Genomic DNA, 17,829 nt, shown 5'->3' with positions numbered 1-17,829 from the left:
TTCTCCATTTAGAGAATTCATTTGATGAAGTATTGAGGAGTCTAATTGTTTAATAGGCAGAAATTAGTCCCTGCAAGAGTACTTTAAAAACTGGCAAATTCTAGGCATAATCACAAATTCTTTGAAAGAATCTATTTCTGTACAATAGGTTAATTGGTTTTAAGTAGACAGCACTGGCCACAATTTAAACCCAGCTTCCAATTTCATCCATGATTTTTTTAACAAATATAAGTGGCTAATTATGATCAAATTAGTCCCCTTGAAGGAACAATTGGCTACTTATCCCTGATTTTCAAGATTTAAGTGGTCTAACGCACCTGCAATTAGCTTCCCACTAGCATACTGCCTACAGATCCAGAGTTATTTCCCAAAGTTGTCAGAATCTTGCCTCATAATGAGAACTCTACAGCCAGATGACCAATGTCTAGTTTAGATTATGATCACTTCTTTGGAAAAATCAAGGCAATTTTTAAGAAAACTGAAGCCAAAATAGAGATTTGCCCAAGGGAGGATTTGGGGCTGGTTGATCCAGACAATTGCCTCAATTCTCTGGACTATCCACATATAGATGATTTGTTCATCTCTGTGATTATAGAAAGTACTTACTCTTCTTTTCTTCATTTTAGTGGTGCAATCTATGCATAGACTTGGTAGCATTTACCAGTGAAATATTCAAGGGAGCAGTTTTCCAGTCATTGGATGGAATTATTGTCTCAGCTAACTGTAAGCTGCGGAAGATCTTCACTTTAAAATGCAAGCCTCAAGACACTGCTGATAAAGATGGTATGTTCAAGTTGCTACTATCGAGATTTTTAAATTCTCCAATGTGCTTAAAATTAGACATACCTTTGGATAGCATGAGTACATGGTAATGGTTTTTCTAAATTTATCTTGTTTTATTGTGGAAAAACACTTAACATGAGATCTATCCTCTTAACAAATTTTTAAGTGTAGTATATGTTTTAGGTGATCATAGGTGCAATGCTCTAAGCAGATCTCTAGAGCTTATTCATTTTGATCAAAACCCATTGATTAGTAACTCCCCATTTCCCCTTCTCCTCAACCACTGGCAAGCACCATTCCACTCTGATTCCTTGAATCTAACTATTTTAGATACCTTATGTAAGTAAAAGCATATAGTGTTTGTCTCTCTGTAGTTGGCTTATTTCACTTACCATAAGTCCTTATGGTTCATTCATGCTGTAGCATATGTCATTCTTTACTCTGAATCACATGTTTATTTTTATTGTAGCTGAATGTCAAAGATATCTTTTTTATTTTTGTGATTATTTTTCTTTTTTGTTTATGATAGCACTTACCATGTGAATTAGTCAGGGTTTTTAGTTGCAAGCAATGGAATCCTCTCTGGGTAGTTGAAACAGAAAAAAGAATTTATATAAGGAATTTAGCCAGTTCATAGACTCTCAAGGATACCCAGAAAGTCAGGCTTAGAGGCTATAGGCAAGAACAAACACAACCCCCACCACAAGACTGCTCCAAGGAAGACCCCCGATAGCTACTGAAACTGGACAAAGACTCCCTAAGTCACAGCACAATGCTGGGCTCTAGGTTCCAGAATTTCTATCATTGCTGCCCTGGAAAACTAAATATCTTCTTCCTCACCACTCTCACCAGAAGTAGACTTCTTCATGTTTCTCTCTACTGAACAGAGGCAGACATGGCTGTGTCTGACTTGTAGAGCCTAGATCAAATGCTGCAAGGGTGGCTAGCAAAGTGAATATCTGATTCCTGACGAGGGAGATGGGACTCATTGTGTAGCAATGTCACCAAATTAACAATGGTGTTCAAGAGATGTCAACATTCAGGGCGCCTGGGTGGCTCAGTGGGTTGAGCATCTGCCTGTGGCTCAGGTTGTGATCCTGCGGTCCTGGGATTGAGCCCCGAGTTGGGCTCCCTGCTCAGCGGGGAGCCTGCTTCTCCCTCTCTCTCTGCCCCTTCCTCTGCACTCTTCCTCTCTCTCTCTCTCTCTCGTGAATAAATAAAATCTTTTTTATTTATTTATTTTTTTAATTTTATTATGTTATGTTAGTCACCATACAGTAGATCATTGGTTTTTGTTTTTTTTTTTAAGATTTTATTTATTTGACAGAGAGAGACACAGCGAGAGAGGGAACACAAGCAGGAGGAGTGGGAGAAGGAGAAGCAGGCTCCCTGTAGAGCAGGGACCCCGATGCAGGGCTTGATCCCAGGACCCTGGGATCATGACCTGAGCCGAAGGCAGACGCTTAACGACTGAGCCACCAGGTGCCCCAGTACATGATTGGTTTTTGATGTGGTGATCCACGATCCATTGTTTTCGTATAACACCCAGTGCTCCATGCAGTACGTGCCCTCCTTAATACCCATCATGGGGCTAACCAATCCCCCCTCCCCCCTCCCCTCTAAAACCCTGTTTGTTTCTCAAAGTCCATAGTCTCTCATGGTTCATCTCTCCCTCCAACTCCTCCCCCCTCATTTTTCCCTTCCTTCTCCTAATGTCCTCCATGCTATTCCTTAAGTTCCACAAATAAATGAAACCATATGATAATTGACTTTCTCTGCTTGACTTATTTCACTTAGCATAATCTCCTCCAGTCCCATCCATGTGGATGTAAAAGTTGGGTATTCATCCTTTCTGATGGCTGAGTAATATTCCATTGTATATATGGACCACATCTTCTTTATGCATTCATCTGTTGAAGGGCATCTCGGCTCTTTCCACAGTTTGGCTATTGCGGACATTGCTGCTATGAACATTGGGGTGCATATGGCCCTTCTTTTCACTACATCTGTGTCTTTGGGGTAAATACCCAGTAGTGCAATTGCTGGGTCATAGGGTAGCTCTATTTTTAAATTTTTGAGGAACCTCCACACTGCTTTCCAAAGTGGCTGTACCAACTTGCATTCCCACCAACAGTGGAAGAGGGTTCCCCTTTCTCCACAACCTCTCCAACATTTGTTGTTTCTTTCCCTGTCCATTTTTGCCATTCTAACTGGTGTAAGGTGGTATCTCAGTGTGGTTTTGATTTGGATTTCCCTGATGGCTAATGATGATGAACATTTTTTCATGTGTCTGTTAGCCATTTGTATGTCTTCTTCAGAGAAGTGTCTTTTCATATCTTCTGCCCACTTTTTGACTTGATTATTTGTTTTTCGGGTGTTGAGTTTGAGAAGTTCTTTATAGATCTTGGATACCAGCCCTTTATCTGTAGTGTCATTTGCAAATATCTTCTCCCATTCTCTGGGTTGCCTCTTTGTTTTGTTGACTGTTTCCTTTGCTGTGCGGAAGCTTTTTATCTTGATGAAGTCCCAAAAGTTCATTTTTGCTTTTGTTTCACTAGCTTTTGGAGATGTATCTTGAAAGAAGTTGCTGTGGGCGATGTCAAAGAGGTTACTGCCTATGTTCTCCTCTAGGATTTTGATGGATTCCTGTCTCACATTGAGGTCTTTCATCCACTTTGAGTTTATCTTTGTGAATGGTGTTAGAGAATGGTCGAGTTTCATTCTTCTGCATGTGGCTGTCCAATTTTCCCAGCACCATTTATTGAAGAGACTGTCTTTTTTCCATTGCATGTTTTTTCCTGCTTTGTCAAAGATTATTTGACCATAGAGTTGAGGGTCCAAATCTGGGTTCTCTATTCTGTTCCATTCTGTTCCACGTCTGTTTTTGTGCCAGTACCATGCTGTCTTGGTGATCACAGCTTTGTAATATAGCTTGAAATCGGGCAACGTGATGCCCCCAGCTTTGTTTTTCTTTTTCAACATTTCCTTGGCGATTCAGGGTCTTTTCTGATTCCATACAAATTTTAGGATTGTTTGTTCCAGCACTTTGAAAATGTCATTGGAATTTTGATCGGGATGGCATTGAAGGTATAGATTGCTCTGGGTAGCATAGACATTTTAACAATGTTTATTCTTCCAATCCATGAGCATGGAATATTTCTCCATCTTTTTGTGTCTTCAATTTCTTTCATGAGTGTTCTGTAGTTCCTAGAGTATAGATCCTTTATCTCTTTGGTTAAGTTTATTCCAAGGTATCTTACGGTTTTTGGTGCTATTGTAAATGGAATCGTTTCTCTAATTTCTCTTTCTACAGTTGCGTTGTTAGTGTATAAGAAAGCAACTGATTTCTGTGCATTGATTTTGTATCCTGCCACATTACTGAATTGCTGGATGAGTTCTAGTTATTTGGGGGTGGAGTCTTTGGATTTTCCACACAGAGTATCATGTCATCTGCAAAAAGACAGAGTTTGACTTCTTCTTTGCCAAATTGAATACCTTTTATTTCTTTTTGTTGTCTGATTGCTGTTGCTAGGACTTCTAGTACTATGTTGAACAATAGTGGCGAGAGTGGGCATCCTTGACATGTTCCTGATCTTAAGGGAAAGGCTCTCAGCTTTTCCCCATTGAGGATGATATTCGCTGTCGGTTTTTCATAGATGGATTTTATGAACTTGAGGAATGTTCCCTCTATCCCTATACTCTGAAGAGTTTTAATCAGGAAAGGATGTTGTATTTTGTCGAATGCTTTTTCTGCATCAATTGAGAGGACCATATGGTTCTTCTCCCTCCTCTTATTTTTTTTTTTTTTTAAAGATTTTATTTATTTATTTGACAGAGAGAGACACAGCGAGAGAGGGAACACAAGCAGGGGGAGTGGGAGAGGGAGAAGCAGGCTTCCCGCCGAGCAGGGAGCCCGATGCGGGGCTCGATCCCAGGACCCTGGGATCATGACCTGAGCCAAAGGCAAATGCTTAACGACTGAACCATCCAGGCACCCCCTCCCTCCTCTTATTAATATGTTCTGTCACACTGATTGATTTGCGAATGTTGAACCACCCTTGCATCCCGGGGATAAATCCCACTTGGTCGTGGTGGATGATCCTTTTAATGTATTGTTGGATCCTGTTAGCTAGGATTTTGTTGAGGATTTTGGAATCCATATTCATCAGGGATATCGGTCTGAAATTCTCCCTTTTTATGGGGTCTTTGCCTGGTTTGGGGATTAAGGTAATGCTGGCCTCATAGAATGAGTTTGGAAGTTTTCCTTCTGTTTCTATTTTTGAAACAGCTTCAGTAGAATAGGTATTATTTCTTCTTTGAACATTTGGTAGAATTCCCCAGGGAATCCATCAGGCCCTGGACTCTTGTTTTTTGGGAGGTTTTTGATCACTGCTTCAATCTCGTTACTGGTTATTGGCCTATTCAGGTTGTCAATTTCTTCCTGTTTCAGTCTTGGCAGCTTATAGGTTTCCAGGAAGGCCTCCATTTCTTCCAGATTGCTCAGTTTATTGGCATATAGTGGTTGATAATAATTTCTAATAATTGTTTCTATTTCCTTGGTGTTAGTCGTGATCTCTCCCTTTCATTCATAATTTTATTAATTTGGGTCCTTTCTCTTTTCTTTTGGATAAGTCTGGCCAGTGGTTTATCAATCTTATTAATTCTTTCAAAGAACCAACTTCTAGTTTCATTGATGTGATCTACTGTGTTTCTGGTTTGTAATTCATTCATTTCTGCTCTAATTTTAATTATTTCTCTTCTAATGCGTGGCTTAGGCGTCATTTGTTGCTTTTTCTCTAGTTCTTTAAGGTGTAGAGTTAGTTGGTGAATTCGGGATTTTTCTGTTTTTTTTGAGTGAGTCTTGGATGGCTATGTATTTCCCCCTTAGGACTGCCTTTGCAGTATTCCATAGGTTTTGGACCGATGTGTTTTCGTTCTCCTTGATTTCCATGAATTGTTTAAGTTCTTCTTTGATTTCCTGGTTGACCCAAACATTCTTGAGCAGAGTGGTCTTTAGCTTCCAAGTGTTTGAATTTCTGCCAAATTTTTTCTTGTGATTGAGTTCCAGTTTTAGAGCATTGTGGCCTGAGAATATGCAGGGAATAATCTCAATCTTTTGGTATCGGTTGAGACCTGATTTGTGACCCAGTATGTGGTCTATTCTGGAGAGAGTTCCATGTGCGCTCGAGAAGAATGAGTATTCAGTTGTTTTAGGGTGGAATGTTCTGTAAATATCTATGAGGTCCATCTGGTCCCGTGTGTCATGCAAAGCTCTTGTTTCCTTGTGATTTTCTGCTTAGATGATCTGTCCATTGCTGAGAGTGGAGTATTGAGGTCTCCTACAATTAATGTATTGTTATCAATATGACTCTTTATTTTGGTTAACAGTTGGCTTATGTAGATGGCTGCTCCCATGTTGGGGGCATAGATATTTACAATTGTTAGATCTTCTTGTTGGATAGACCCTTTAAGAATGATATAGTGTCCTTCTGTGTCTCTTATTACAGACTTTAGTTTAAAATCTAATTTGTCTGATATAAGAATTGCTACCCCAGCTTTCTCTTGAGGTCCGCTGGCATGGAAGATGGATCTCCATCCCTTCACTTTCAGTCTGGATGTCTCTTTAGGTTCAAAATGAGTCTCTTGTAGGCAGCATATGGATGGGTCCTGTCTTTTTATCCAATCTGCAACCCTGTGCCGTTTTATGGGAGCTTTTAGGCCATTCAGGTTGAGAGTGATTATTGAAAGATATGAATTAATTGTCATCATGTTGCCTGTGAAGACGTTGTTTTTATAGATTGTCCCTGTAAATTTCTGTTGTATATCACTCTTGGGGTCTTTCTCCTTTTATAGAACCCCCCTTAATATTTCTTGCAGGGCCGGCTTAGTGGTCACATATTCTTTCAGTTTCTGCCGGTCGTGGAAGCTCTGCATCTCTCCATCCATTCTAAATGACAGCCTTGCCAGATAAAGTATTCTTGGCTGCATGTTCTTCTCATTTAGTACCCTGAATATGTCTTGCCAGGCCTTTCTGGCTTGCCAGGTCTCTGTGGATAGGTATGATGTTATTCTGATGTTCCTCCCTCTGTACGTAAGGACTCTCTTCCCCCTAGCTGCCCTTAAGATGGTTTCCTTGGTTCTAAGATTTGCAAGTTTTACTCTTACATGCTAGGGTGTTGGCCTGTTTTCCTTGATCTTGGGAGGGGTCCTCTCTGCCTCTAGGACGCAAATGTTTGTTTCATTCGCCAGATTAGGGAACTTCTCAGCTACGATTTGCTCAAATACATCTTCTAGTCCTCTCTCTCTCTCTCCACTCCCTCCGGGATTCCAATTATTCTGACATTGGAACGCTTCATGGTGTCACTTATTTCTCTGATTCTATTTTCATGGATTCTGAGTTGTTTTTCCCTGGCCTCCTCTTTTCCCTTTTTATCTATTATATTGTCTTCCAGGTCGCTTATTCGTTCTTCTGCCTCACTTACCCTAATTGTTAGATTATCTAGATTGGATTGGATCTCACTGATAGCATTTTTAAGTTCTGCCAATTCACCTTTCATTTCTGCCCTTAGAGACTCTATGTTGTCATTAATTGATTTCTCCATTCTAGCCATTGTCTTCACAATTGCTAGCCTGAATTCCTTCTCCGACATCTTGGTTATATCTGCATCCATTTGTTAATCTGCAGCATAAGTCATAATCTCTGAGTCTTTTCTATTTTGGGGGTTCCTCCTCCTAGTCATTCTGTTGATGGGTGTTTGAGGGAATGTATAGAGTCCAAATTATTGACCAGAACCCAAGCAAGATGCACCTGTTTTCTTGGGACCTTAGGGTTGCTGGCCTCTTGTTTTCCCAGCCTGTCTTCTGGGGGAGGGGCCTGCCGCGCTGTTACTCGGGCAACCCTGTTTGGGCGGAGTTGCCCTGCCCCCCTGTGGCGGGGGATGGGCTCAGTGGGAATCAGTTTTTGGGGCTTTTGTTCTCTGGCAGCTTTCCCTGGCAGCTTTCTGCATCTCTTCCGTGAGTCAGAGCAGAAGAGACCGTTTCCAACCCTCTGCCTCAGAGCAGAGACACCGCAGTCTGTTCTTCAGTGAGCTCTCCAGGCCACACTGTCTCCGTTTCTGTCCGTGCTGCTATAAACTGCAGTGTCCTGGGTTGTGCACCCCTCTGCAGCGCCCCCAGTCCTGCCTCCAGGTCGGGGCACATCTCTGCCCTTTGTGCTTCTAAAACTGCCAGCTGCTCCCAGTTCGCCCACGGGACCCCGCCACTCCAGGTTTCCACCCCCGGGGGCTGCCCTAAAGTCCTTTCCCCCCTGCTACCAGTCTGCGAGTCTGTGCCCCATCCCCAGCGAGCGAGGCTGTCGCTCACCGGCAGTGTAGGATCCGCACGGCCAGGCACTCTCCCACTACCGTTTATCCTCCAATATCTGCCCGCGGAATCAGGGCTCCCCGCTTCATACCTCAAAACCAACCACCTGCGATATTCTGCTTGTAGGCATCCAGATCTTCTTACATCTCAGGCTGGATTCATGGGTGCTCAGAGTGGTCTGGTAGATACCACGCTCAATTCCGGGGACCGGTTGAAATAGGGTCCCCTACTTCTCCGCCATCTTTCCTTCCTCTCAATAAAATCTTTTTAAAAAAAAAAGATGTCAACATTCAAAAGGCTCTGCCATTGTCCAGTATATACTATCTCATTACTCTGTGTACATTTCATGAAGTCATTTGAGAGAAATTATATTTATATATTAATTTTCTAATGATCATGTTAAAATAGAAAAATTAGTTATTCCTAGAAAGATAGGAAATATACACATTATTCATTATATGATTAATAAATACACTCTGCAGATAACTGAACCATCTAGAATTTATAAGATGGCACAAATTCTCCTGCTAAGATAGTCTTAAACAACTGAAAGTATTGAGAGAATACTGATGCTTCCTTTTGATTTTTGTCTGGGATTATTTTTAACAAAATCAATTTTTCTAGAAGCCCAGGAAACAGGGCAGCACATAAGATGGCAAAGGTGATTTCTTAGAAGTTTGTATAAAGTAGACTTCAGACTTATGCTCTGTCTGGATGAGTGTCTGAGAAATCCTTGTGGTTCACTCTGTGGAATAGGACACTGTGCCTATAAATTTCATTTGATAATAAAACACAGCAGTGCATTAACAGCTCCCCAGAGAGATCACAAGCCAGGAAGTGCAGCCACTCATCTTATGTACCATTTAAAGGCTATACAAGAAAGTGAAAGCCTTCATTTAAAAAAAAAATATCACCCAGCTAATAAGAAACCTCAAAATTTATAGAAATATATGTGCATTCTGTATCAGATCATAGGAGGTGAATCATAACCTGATTAGTATTTTTAAATAAATGTAAGGAAAAAAGTGAATCAAAATATGGCATATTAAATGCAAGTTTTTATTTCTGATCCTTCCTCAAGCCCCACTAAAATTATAGGAATAAAAATGGTAATAAATCCACCAGGATGAATAGGATGGGAGAGTAGAAAACAATAGGCAAAGTGTGTTCATAAATTTTGTAAGATTGAGGAGTGACAACTAACTTAGAAGAGCAGAGAAAGCTGAAACTATTGGGTTTACAGAGAGGTTTGCCAATAAGATTCATAACATAGAACCTCAGAGGGACTCAAGAATTGGCAGCCCTAGGTACTGCCAGAGGCAGGAGAAGAGGTGTGGCTAAAAACAAGGAGATTAGTAGAAATTCTATACGGGTTGCTATAGGATCCCAGATCCCCCTTCCAACTACAAATAAGCAGACAACAGGATATTTATTCTCTGGAGAAACTGAACCAGAGAACTTCTCAACTCAGATACATTGGGTACATGGTAGATAGACACCAAAACTAACAGCAAGAAAGAAATAGATAAAGTAAGCAATACGTATATGTTTTTCTCAGTTAAGAAAACATACTGCATCTATAAAATAGAAATAATTTGTTCTTGGCTGTATTTCAATAAGCATTTTGTTAAAGTTTATTATAAGTTTTTTATGTAATTTAGAAACATTTACAAATCATAGGTGTGCAGCTTTAGGAATTAACACAAAGTGAAAACATTTCTGTAACTACCACCCAGATCAAGAAATAGAACATTAAAAACATCTCAGAAACCTTAGTTAAATCTCCTCCCAATTATGACCCTTTCTCCTCTTAGAGAGGTAACTCTCTCCTGGCTTCTAACACTACAAATTAATTTTACCTATTTTTGAAGTTTATTTAAATAAAATGATATGGTACATATTCTTTCATATATACATTCTTTAAGAAAATACTGTGTTTGTGAGATTCATCTATATTGTTTATTTAATTACTGTACAGTATGCCATTGTGTGAATGCCCCACAGTTTATTTCTCTATTTTAGGCAATTTTGAATATTACTGCTGGAATCATTCTACATTTCTCTTGGAGCATCTAGGTGGGCTTTCTTTGGGTATTTATCAAGGAGCTGAATGAACACATATTTTAGCATTCTTAATTTCAGTTATTATATTTTTTGATTCTAGAATTTCCATTAGATTCTTTTTCATAGTTTCCATTCCTCAGCTGAAATTCTCTATCTCGTTATCTAATTTCTCAAATATATTAATCAAAGTTATTTTAAAAGCCTTGGCTCACAATTCCAATATCTGTCTCTCCTGTGGGTCTGTTTTTATTGTCTGTTTTTCTCTTGTCCTTGTATCCTGACCTGTCTAATAAGTTTTGAGTGAATAAGTTTCATATCACTGGACATTTCGACTCAGAAACTATACAGCTATTTTGAGACTCTGTATTGTATTGTCTTTCCCCAGAGACTTAGAATCAAAAAAAAAAAAAAATGTTTAAAAGAAACCCAAAAGACTGAAAATTGGATCAAAATGTTAAGAATATTAGAAGTTAGTTCAAGAGGACCACCAGCAGAGTAATAGGATTCTAAGATGAGAGGCTAGAGAAAGCAGGAAGGATGATATATAGGAAGATTTCCCAAGGGGCACCTGGGTGGTTCAGTCGTTAAGAATCTGCCTTCAGCTCAGGTCATGATACCAGGGTCCTGTGATCGAGTCCCACATCGGGCTCCCTGCTCAGCAGGAGGCCTGCTTCTCCCTCTTTCACTCCCCTTGCTTGTGTTGCTTCTCTCGCTGTGTCTCTCTCTGTCAAATAAATAAATAAAATCTTTAAAAAAAAAAAAAGGAAAATTTCCCAAAATTAAAGGCCAGGTTTTTTCATATTGATGTGGCTCATCAAAAACAGAAAAAGAAGCAGAAAATGAAAAAGAAAATGAAAAGAAAAAAAGAACCACCATTGTATAATTTAAGAATAGGAGGGAGAAAGAGAAAAGATTACTTAAGCTTCCAGAATTTTTTTAAAATTCAAGTTGCATACAAAGGAGTAGGAATGCGAATAATGATGTCTGACTTCACACAACAACATTAGATGGTAGAAGACCTTAAAATTATAACTTCAAAAGTCTGAGGAAAAATGATTTTCAACTTAGAATTCTATACCCAACCAGTCAATTATTTTTCTCTTCCAAATATTTATTTAAATTCTAGTTAGTTAACATATAGTATAATATTGGTCTCATGAGTAGAATTTAGTGACTCACCCCTTATGTATAACACCCAGTGCTCATCATAACAAGTGCATTCCTTAATACCCAACACCCATTTAGCCCATCCCCCACCGACCTCTGTCCATCAACCCTCAGTTTGTTCTCTATCGTTAGGAGTCTCTTATGGTTTGCCTCCCCCTCTTTCCTTCTCTTTCTTTTCTCTTTCCACATGTTCATCTGTTTTGTTTCCTAAATTCCACATATGAGTGAAATCATATTATATTTGTCTTTCTCTGACTTATTTCACTTAGCATGATACACTCTAGTTTCATCCACATCACTGCAGATGGCAAAATTTCATTCTTTTTTATGGCTCTTGGTGACTACAGTAATATAGTCATAGTTTGGTTATTGTTAATAATATTGTTATAAACATTGGGGTGAATGCACCCCTTCAAATCTGTATTTTTGTGTCCTTTGGGTAAATACCTAGTAGTGTAATTGCTGAATTGTAGGGTAGTTCTATTTTTAACTTTTTGAGGAACCTCCGTACTGTTTTCCAGAGTGGCTGCACCTGTTTGCATTCCCACTAACAGTGTAAGAGGGTTCCCCTTTCTCCACATCCTCACCAACATCTCTTGTTTCCTGTGTTGTTAATTTTATCCATTCTGACAGGTGTGAGGTGGTATCTCATCATGGTTTTGATTTGTATTTCCCTGATAATGAGTGATGTTGAGCATTGTTTCATGTTTCTGTTAGCCATCTGGATGTCTTCTTTGGAAAAATGTTTATTCATGTCTTCTGACCTTTCTTAATGGGATTATTTGGTTTGGGGGTGTTGAGTTTCATAAGTTCTTTACAGACTTTGGGTACTAACCCTTTATCAGATATATCATTTGCAAATATCTTCTCCCATTCTGTAGGCATGCCTTTTGGTTTGTTGATTGTTTCCTTCACTCTGCAGACACTTTTTATCTTGATGAAGTCCCAATAGTTCGTTTTTGCTTTTGTTTTCCTTGCCTCTGGCAACATGTCAGTAAGAAGTTGCTATGGCTAAGGTCGCAGAGGTTGCTGCCTGTGTTCTCGTCTAGGATTTTGATGGATTCCCGTCTCACATTTAGGTCTTTCATCCACTTTGAGACTATTTTGGGGAATGGTGTAAGAAAGTGGTCCAGTTTCATTCTTCCACATGTTGCTGTCCAGTTTTCCCAACACCATTTGTTGAAGAGACTGTCTTTTTTCCATTGGATATTCTTTTCTGCTCTGTTGAAGAGTAGTTGACCATATAGTTGTGGGTCCATTTCTGGGTTCTCTATTCTGTTCCATTGATCTATGTGTCTGTTTTTGTGTCAGTGCCATAATGTCTTGATGACTACAGTAATATAGCTTGAAGTCCAGAATTGTGATGCTCCTGCTTTGCTTTTCTTTTTTAGGATTGCTTGGGCTATTCAGGTCTTTTGTGGTTCCATATTTTTTCCAAAATAGGAAGTCAGAGATATTATCTAAAGCACAAGGGCAGAAATGTCAATATAAGGCTACTATTTATAAACACAGAAGTACCAGAAGATTTAGAAGCTATTGCTGAAAGGCTTGAGAATAGTTGCCTCTGCATTGTAGGACTAGGGGATGTGTGAGGTGGGGGGCAACAGTTAGGGAATGATGACTTTTTCTCATAATTACAGTACCATTTGTATTTTTGAACAATATACATATATTTTGATTTATAATTAATTTTTTTAAAGTGAATGATAATCAGTAAAATTCCAAGAACAAACATTGGCATGATTTCTTTTAGAAGGCCTGAAAAAAAGGCTTATGAATGTGGCATCTCAGATTGCCTAAAATGTTCTGAGTAGACTTGAGGAAGCACGGTATGGTTCAGGTGCTGTGGAATTTAACCCCATATTCTTCATTTAGCTTCCATTTAACCTTGCACAAGTGCTCACCCTGTCTCTATGCTTCAATTTCTGCATCAGTAAAATGAGTTAAAGTAAAATACTATTACATTCCCACTGAAGGCATGAAGTGTATAAACCGAGTACATATTGGAGAAGTTAAATTGATATTGTAGAGACTAAAGACACAGATTAATGGTCCCACAGTCTATTGCTGTGATCATGTACCAACTTTGTGCTTTGTGTGAGTTCTGAACATCTCTGAGCATTATTTCCTCATTAGTTATTATAAGGTTGTTTTGAAGATCCAATAAAGTATAAATATATATGTGAAAAGACATAAACTATAATTCATTGTGTAGATGCTACCATTTATCTGCCTCCTATAATCAGGCACTGGAATGACAGCCTATGCTTCCAGGAGCTTGGGATCTCTCAGGGAAATATACATGTACATATTGATTGTTATACCTGGAGGAAACTTCCCTAATGGGCTTAACAAGCACTGGGAGGAGAGTTGGAGCACTTAACTCTCACTTGATAGAGCCACTTGGAGAGGCACTTGGATGTCACAGACCTACCAAGTTACCAAAAACTTGACTAACATAAGGTTGCCAATTTTTAAATTCACCAAATCAGGGCATTAAAACAGACAAACAAACAAAAAAAAACTACAATTATTGTAATCATTTAATTAATTGGAAAGACATTTAAACACACACACACATTAGGAAGGTGTTAATTTCAGAATAAAGGCTGACATTTTCACTGCAGACCAGTGAAAATGACTTAATGGGTCAGTATCTGTCCATAGAGTAGTGTTTGGTCTGTACTCACCTAAAAATATAAATTTTCCAAACTATATCCTGAAGGAAAAATAACAATTTCTCAACTAATGAAATAATTTTTGGGCGCCTGGGTGGCTCAGATGGTTAAGCGTCTGCCTTCGGCTCAGGTCATGATCTCAGGTTCCTGGGATCGAGTCCCGCATCGGGTTCCCTGCTCAGTGCAGAGCCTGCTTCTCCCTCTCCCTCTGCCATTCCCTCTGCTTGTGCTCATCTGTCTATCTCTCTGTCAAATAAATAAAATCTTAAAAAAAAAAAAAAAAAAATTTAAAAAAAAAATTTTTTTTCAGGTAATGGAAGTAGACAACAAGAAAGGAAGGCATTTCAGGAAAAGGAAAGAGTGTGTATGTATAAAGGCATGGCATCATGAATAGATCTGATGCAGTCAAGGAACAGGAAGTTCAGTATGGTACATGGCAGAGGTGGGAGGTGTAATTTAATATAATATTTTATTACTAGGCTGCATACTTTGACATAAAGAGGTAGAGCAAGTTTCCTATCCTCAGAGTTCTCTGTGTAATTTTAGACAGCAGAAAAGTAAACACTGCAAAAGTTCATTTTCAAGACAATTTGATAAAAGGGGACAAAGGATAACACAGTATGGGGCAAATTGAGTGTCCCTGGTCCAAGGAGGTTGGCAGCAGAAGTGATAACAATGATGATGGTGCTAATAGAAGCAGTAGGTGTTCTAAACACTTTATATATACATGAACTTAATTTAATGCTCATACAAACTCTATAAAGTGTTTGTTATTATCCCCATTTTACAGATAAGGAAACTTAGGCACAGAGAAGTCAGATAATGGGTCCAGTGTCACACAATTGTTAAGTAGTAGAGGCAGGTTTTGAACCCTGGTAATAGGACTCAAGTTTATACTCCTAATTACTACAGTGTTCTGCCTTTCTTGGGAGGATGGAAGGGAGGGGAAATTTAAAGAAAGAGAAAGACAGAAGATAACATCATGGAATAAGAATGCCAGGATTTGGTGACTGGCTGTGTTAAGGGTGTCTGTATTCAATAAGTAATGGATGTCCCTTTGTCTTTCATACTGAAAGTAGAGGGAGGGACATTTTCTTCTGCAAAGACAGTTCTGTTAGTCATAAGGTTGAGACTTTTATCATAGGAAACTCTTTTACCTGTTTCTTACATTTCATTCTGAGATTCAACTTAAACATACTGTATTAAATGCTTGCTTAAGCTCAGTACCCTGTTGCCCTTAGTTTATTTAAGCTGCTAGATTTCACTCTAGAACCTCTTAAACTCACCCAAGCTAGGAAATGTTGCCCAATTCCATTGCTGTTCTCTGTTTACACAGTGGGATATAATAGAAAGTGAATTATTGGGACCCTAAAACAAGAAATTAACCAGTTTTTCACTTGCCCAGAGGAATGGCTGATGCTGGGACAAGTAGTAAAGCATGCTGATTCAATTGAATTTATGACATAATTTTATGGTTCCTGAGGAAACGTGGACTGGCATTTTTAGGCATTTGCATGACTGAATTATTGATTAACTTAAATCATTACTACATTTAAAAAAAAATCATAACTTGGGGCGCCTGGGTGGCTCAGTCGTTAAGCGTTTGCCTTTGGCTCAGGTCATGATCCCAGGGTTCTGGGATCGAGCCCCGCATCGGGGTCCCTGCTCCGCGGGAAGCCTGCTTCTCCCTCTCCCATTCCCCCTGCTTGTGTTCCCTCTCTCGCTGTGTCTCTCTCTGTCAAATAAATAAATAAAATATTTTTTAAAAATCATAACTTAAATCACTCTGCATTAAAAAAAAAACAATATATGTACAGATAGTTAGATAAGAGAAAAACAAGAGAGCCAAGAGAAGAGAGGAAAGAACAAACAATTATCCACTAAGTATGGACTTATGCTCTGCCAGTGATGATTTTACAGGTCTCCTGACACCCCAGTTCAGTGCTTTCTAAAATATCAGCACTTGGACATATGTGTTCTGTGTTCAGAAATGCAAGAAGAAGAGAATAATTAAAAGAATGATTTCAGACTGAGAGTCCCTTGAGGGCATAGGTTAAGTCTCCATATTTTTACCTCTAGCACGTGACCTGGCACTGCTAATCTGTCATACATGTTTGATGAATTAATGAAGTAAGAGTGGGCTAATTGTTTGTTCAATTATTCATTCAGTCATTCTCTCTCTTCGTAAGCCTTTATTGAATGTCAAGCAATGTGAAGAAAATTATCCCTTCAAAGGCCACAGAAAAAAACTAGAAATACTGATGTATTGCCTTAATAGACTCATGGAGCGGGGAAGGGCCTTAGAGACCATGTAATCCAATGTCCTAATTATACAGAGAGGAAACAAGACCCATGGAAATAAGGCATCTTGTGCTGAGGTCACAGAAGGTGGAACTCTAGGCCAAGCCTCTGGCTGTTCCTTCCTCAACAGTATACATATTTACCTTCCTCAATAACTGGAATGCTTTAGTGTTTTTAATAATCAGCACTGTTGAGTGTTTTCCTGCCTCTCTATCTCCAGGTCAGGTGATGCACATCATATTCAGATCTTTTCAGTTTAAGGCTGCATTCCCACTCCTTCCTGCAGTGGAGTTGAACTCAGATTGCCCTTGCCTAGTAAACCACCGCAAGAAAAAAGAGCTAAGATTTCAGCATAGCAGAGGTGCCCAGCCAATAGTAGATCCCACAAAAATGGGTTATGAGTATCTATATATCAAGACACAGACTTATTCTGATTAAAATATCAATTGTATTTTATAAGTATTGTAAATATTATTTATATTAGAACTTCATATCCTAAAAATTCTAAGGATAATAATTCCATTTATAATGTCATCCCAAATAAATAAATACCTAGGAATAAACTTAATCAAGGAGATGAAAAACTTGTTCACTGAAAACTATACAACATTGCTAAAGGAAGTTAGAGAAGACCTAAGTGAATGGAAATAAATACATGTGATATGTATGGATTGAAAGACTTGATGTTGTTAAGATGTTGGTATGACCCAAAGAGATCTAGAGATTCAGTGCAATCTCTCAGTATTTCAATGGCTTGCAGAAATGAAAAAGCTAATCCTCAAATTCATATGGAATTGCAAGGGGACCAAAATAGCCAAAAACAATCTTGAAAAAGAAGAACAAATTTGGAGGATTCACACTTCCCAATTTCAAAACTTAATTCAAGAGTTGCAGTAATCAAACAGTTTGGTATAATTAGAATGGACATATACACCAACGGAATAGAATTGAGTCCAGAAATGAATCCATACATCTAATTTTGACAGGGGTGCCAAGAACATTCAATGAGGATAGAGGAGACTCTTCAGCAAATGGTTCTGGACAATTGGATATCCACACACAAAAGAATGAGTATGGACCCCTACCTCGTGCCATATATAAAAACTAACTCAAATGGATCAGTGACCTAAATATAAGAGCTAAATAAAACTCTTAGGAAAAAAGTAGAGCTTAATCTTCATGACCTTAGATTTGGCAATGGATTCCTAGATATGACCCAAAGCACAGCAGCAAAATTTTAAAAATAGATAAATTGGACATTAAAACTTCAAACTTTTATGTATCAAAGAACACTTTTAAGAAATTGAAAGACAACCTACAGAATGGGAGAAAATATTTGCAAATCATATATCTGATAGGATAAATATTCTGATTCTACATATAGAGAGTATGTATATGGAATATTCTGATATCTTCCAGTATCTGGAATATGTAAAGGACTCTTACAACTCGACAACAGAAAGACACACAACCC

General features: G+C 38.8%; 1 protein-coding gene across 11 annotated transcripts in view; it reads left to right on the top strand.

The window, feature by feature from the left end:
* Positions 1–17,829, top strand: part of CFAP20DC (CFAP20 domain containing) — a 255,001-nt gene that overhangs the window by 109,441 nt on the left and 127,731 nt on the right. For all 11 annotated transcript variants that reach the window (XM_032411643.1, XM_032411646.1, XM_032411639.1 and 8 more), the window contains one exon: positions 627–783. In XM_032411643.1, coding sequence (XP_032267534.1) covers positions 627–783 — 157 coding nt within the window. The remainder of the gene's footprint in view (positions 1–626; positions 784–17,829) is intronic.

Source organism: Phoca vitulina, unplaced genomic scaffold, assembly GCF_004348235.1.
Source record: "Phoca vitulina isolate PV1807 unplaced genomic scaffold, GSC_HSeal_1.0 scaffold13, whole genome shotgun sequence".
NCBI classification, from domain to species: Eukaryota; Metazoa; Chordata; class Mammalia; order Carnivora; family Phocidae; genus Phoca; species Phoca vitulina.
Note: the sequence above shows the minus strand (reverse complement) of the source record. Positions and strands in the feature narration are given on the sequence as shown.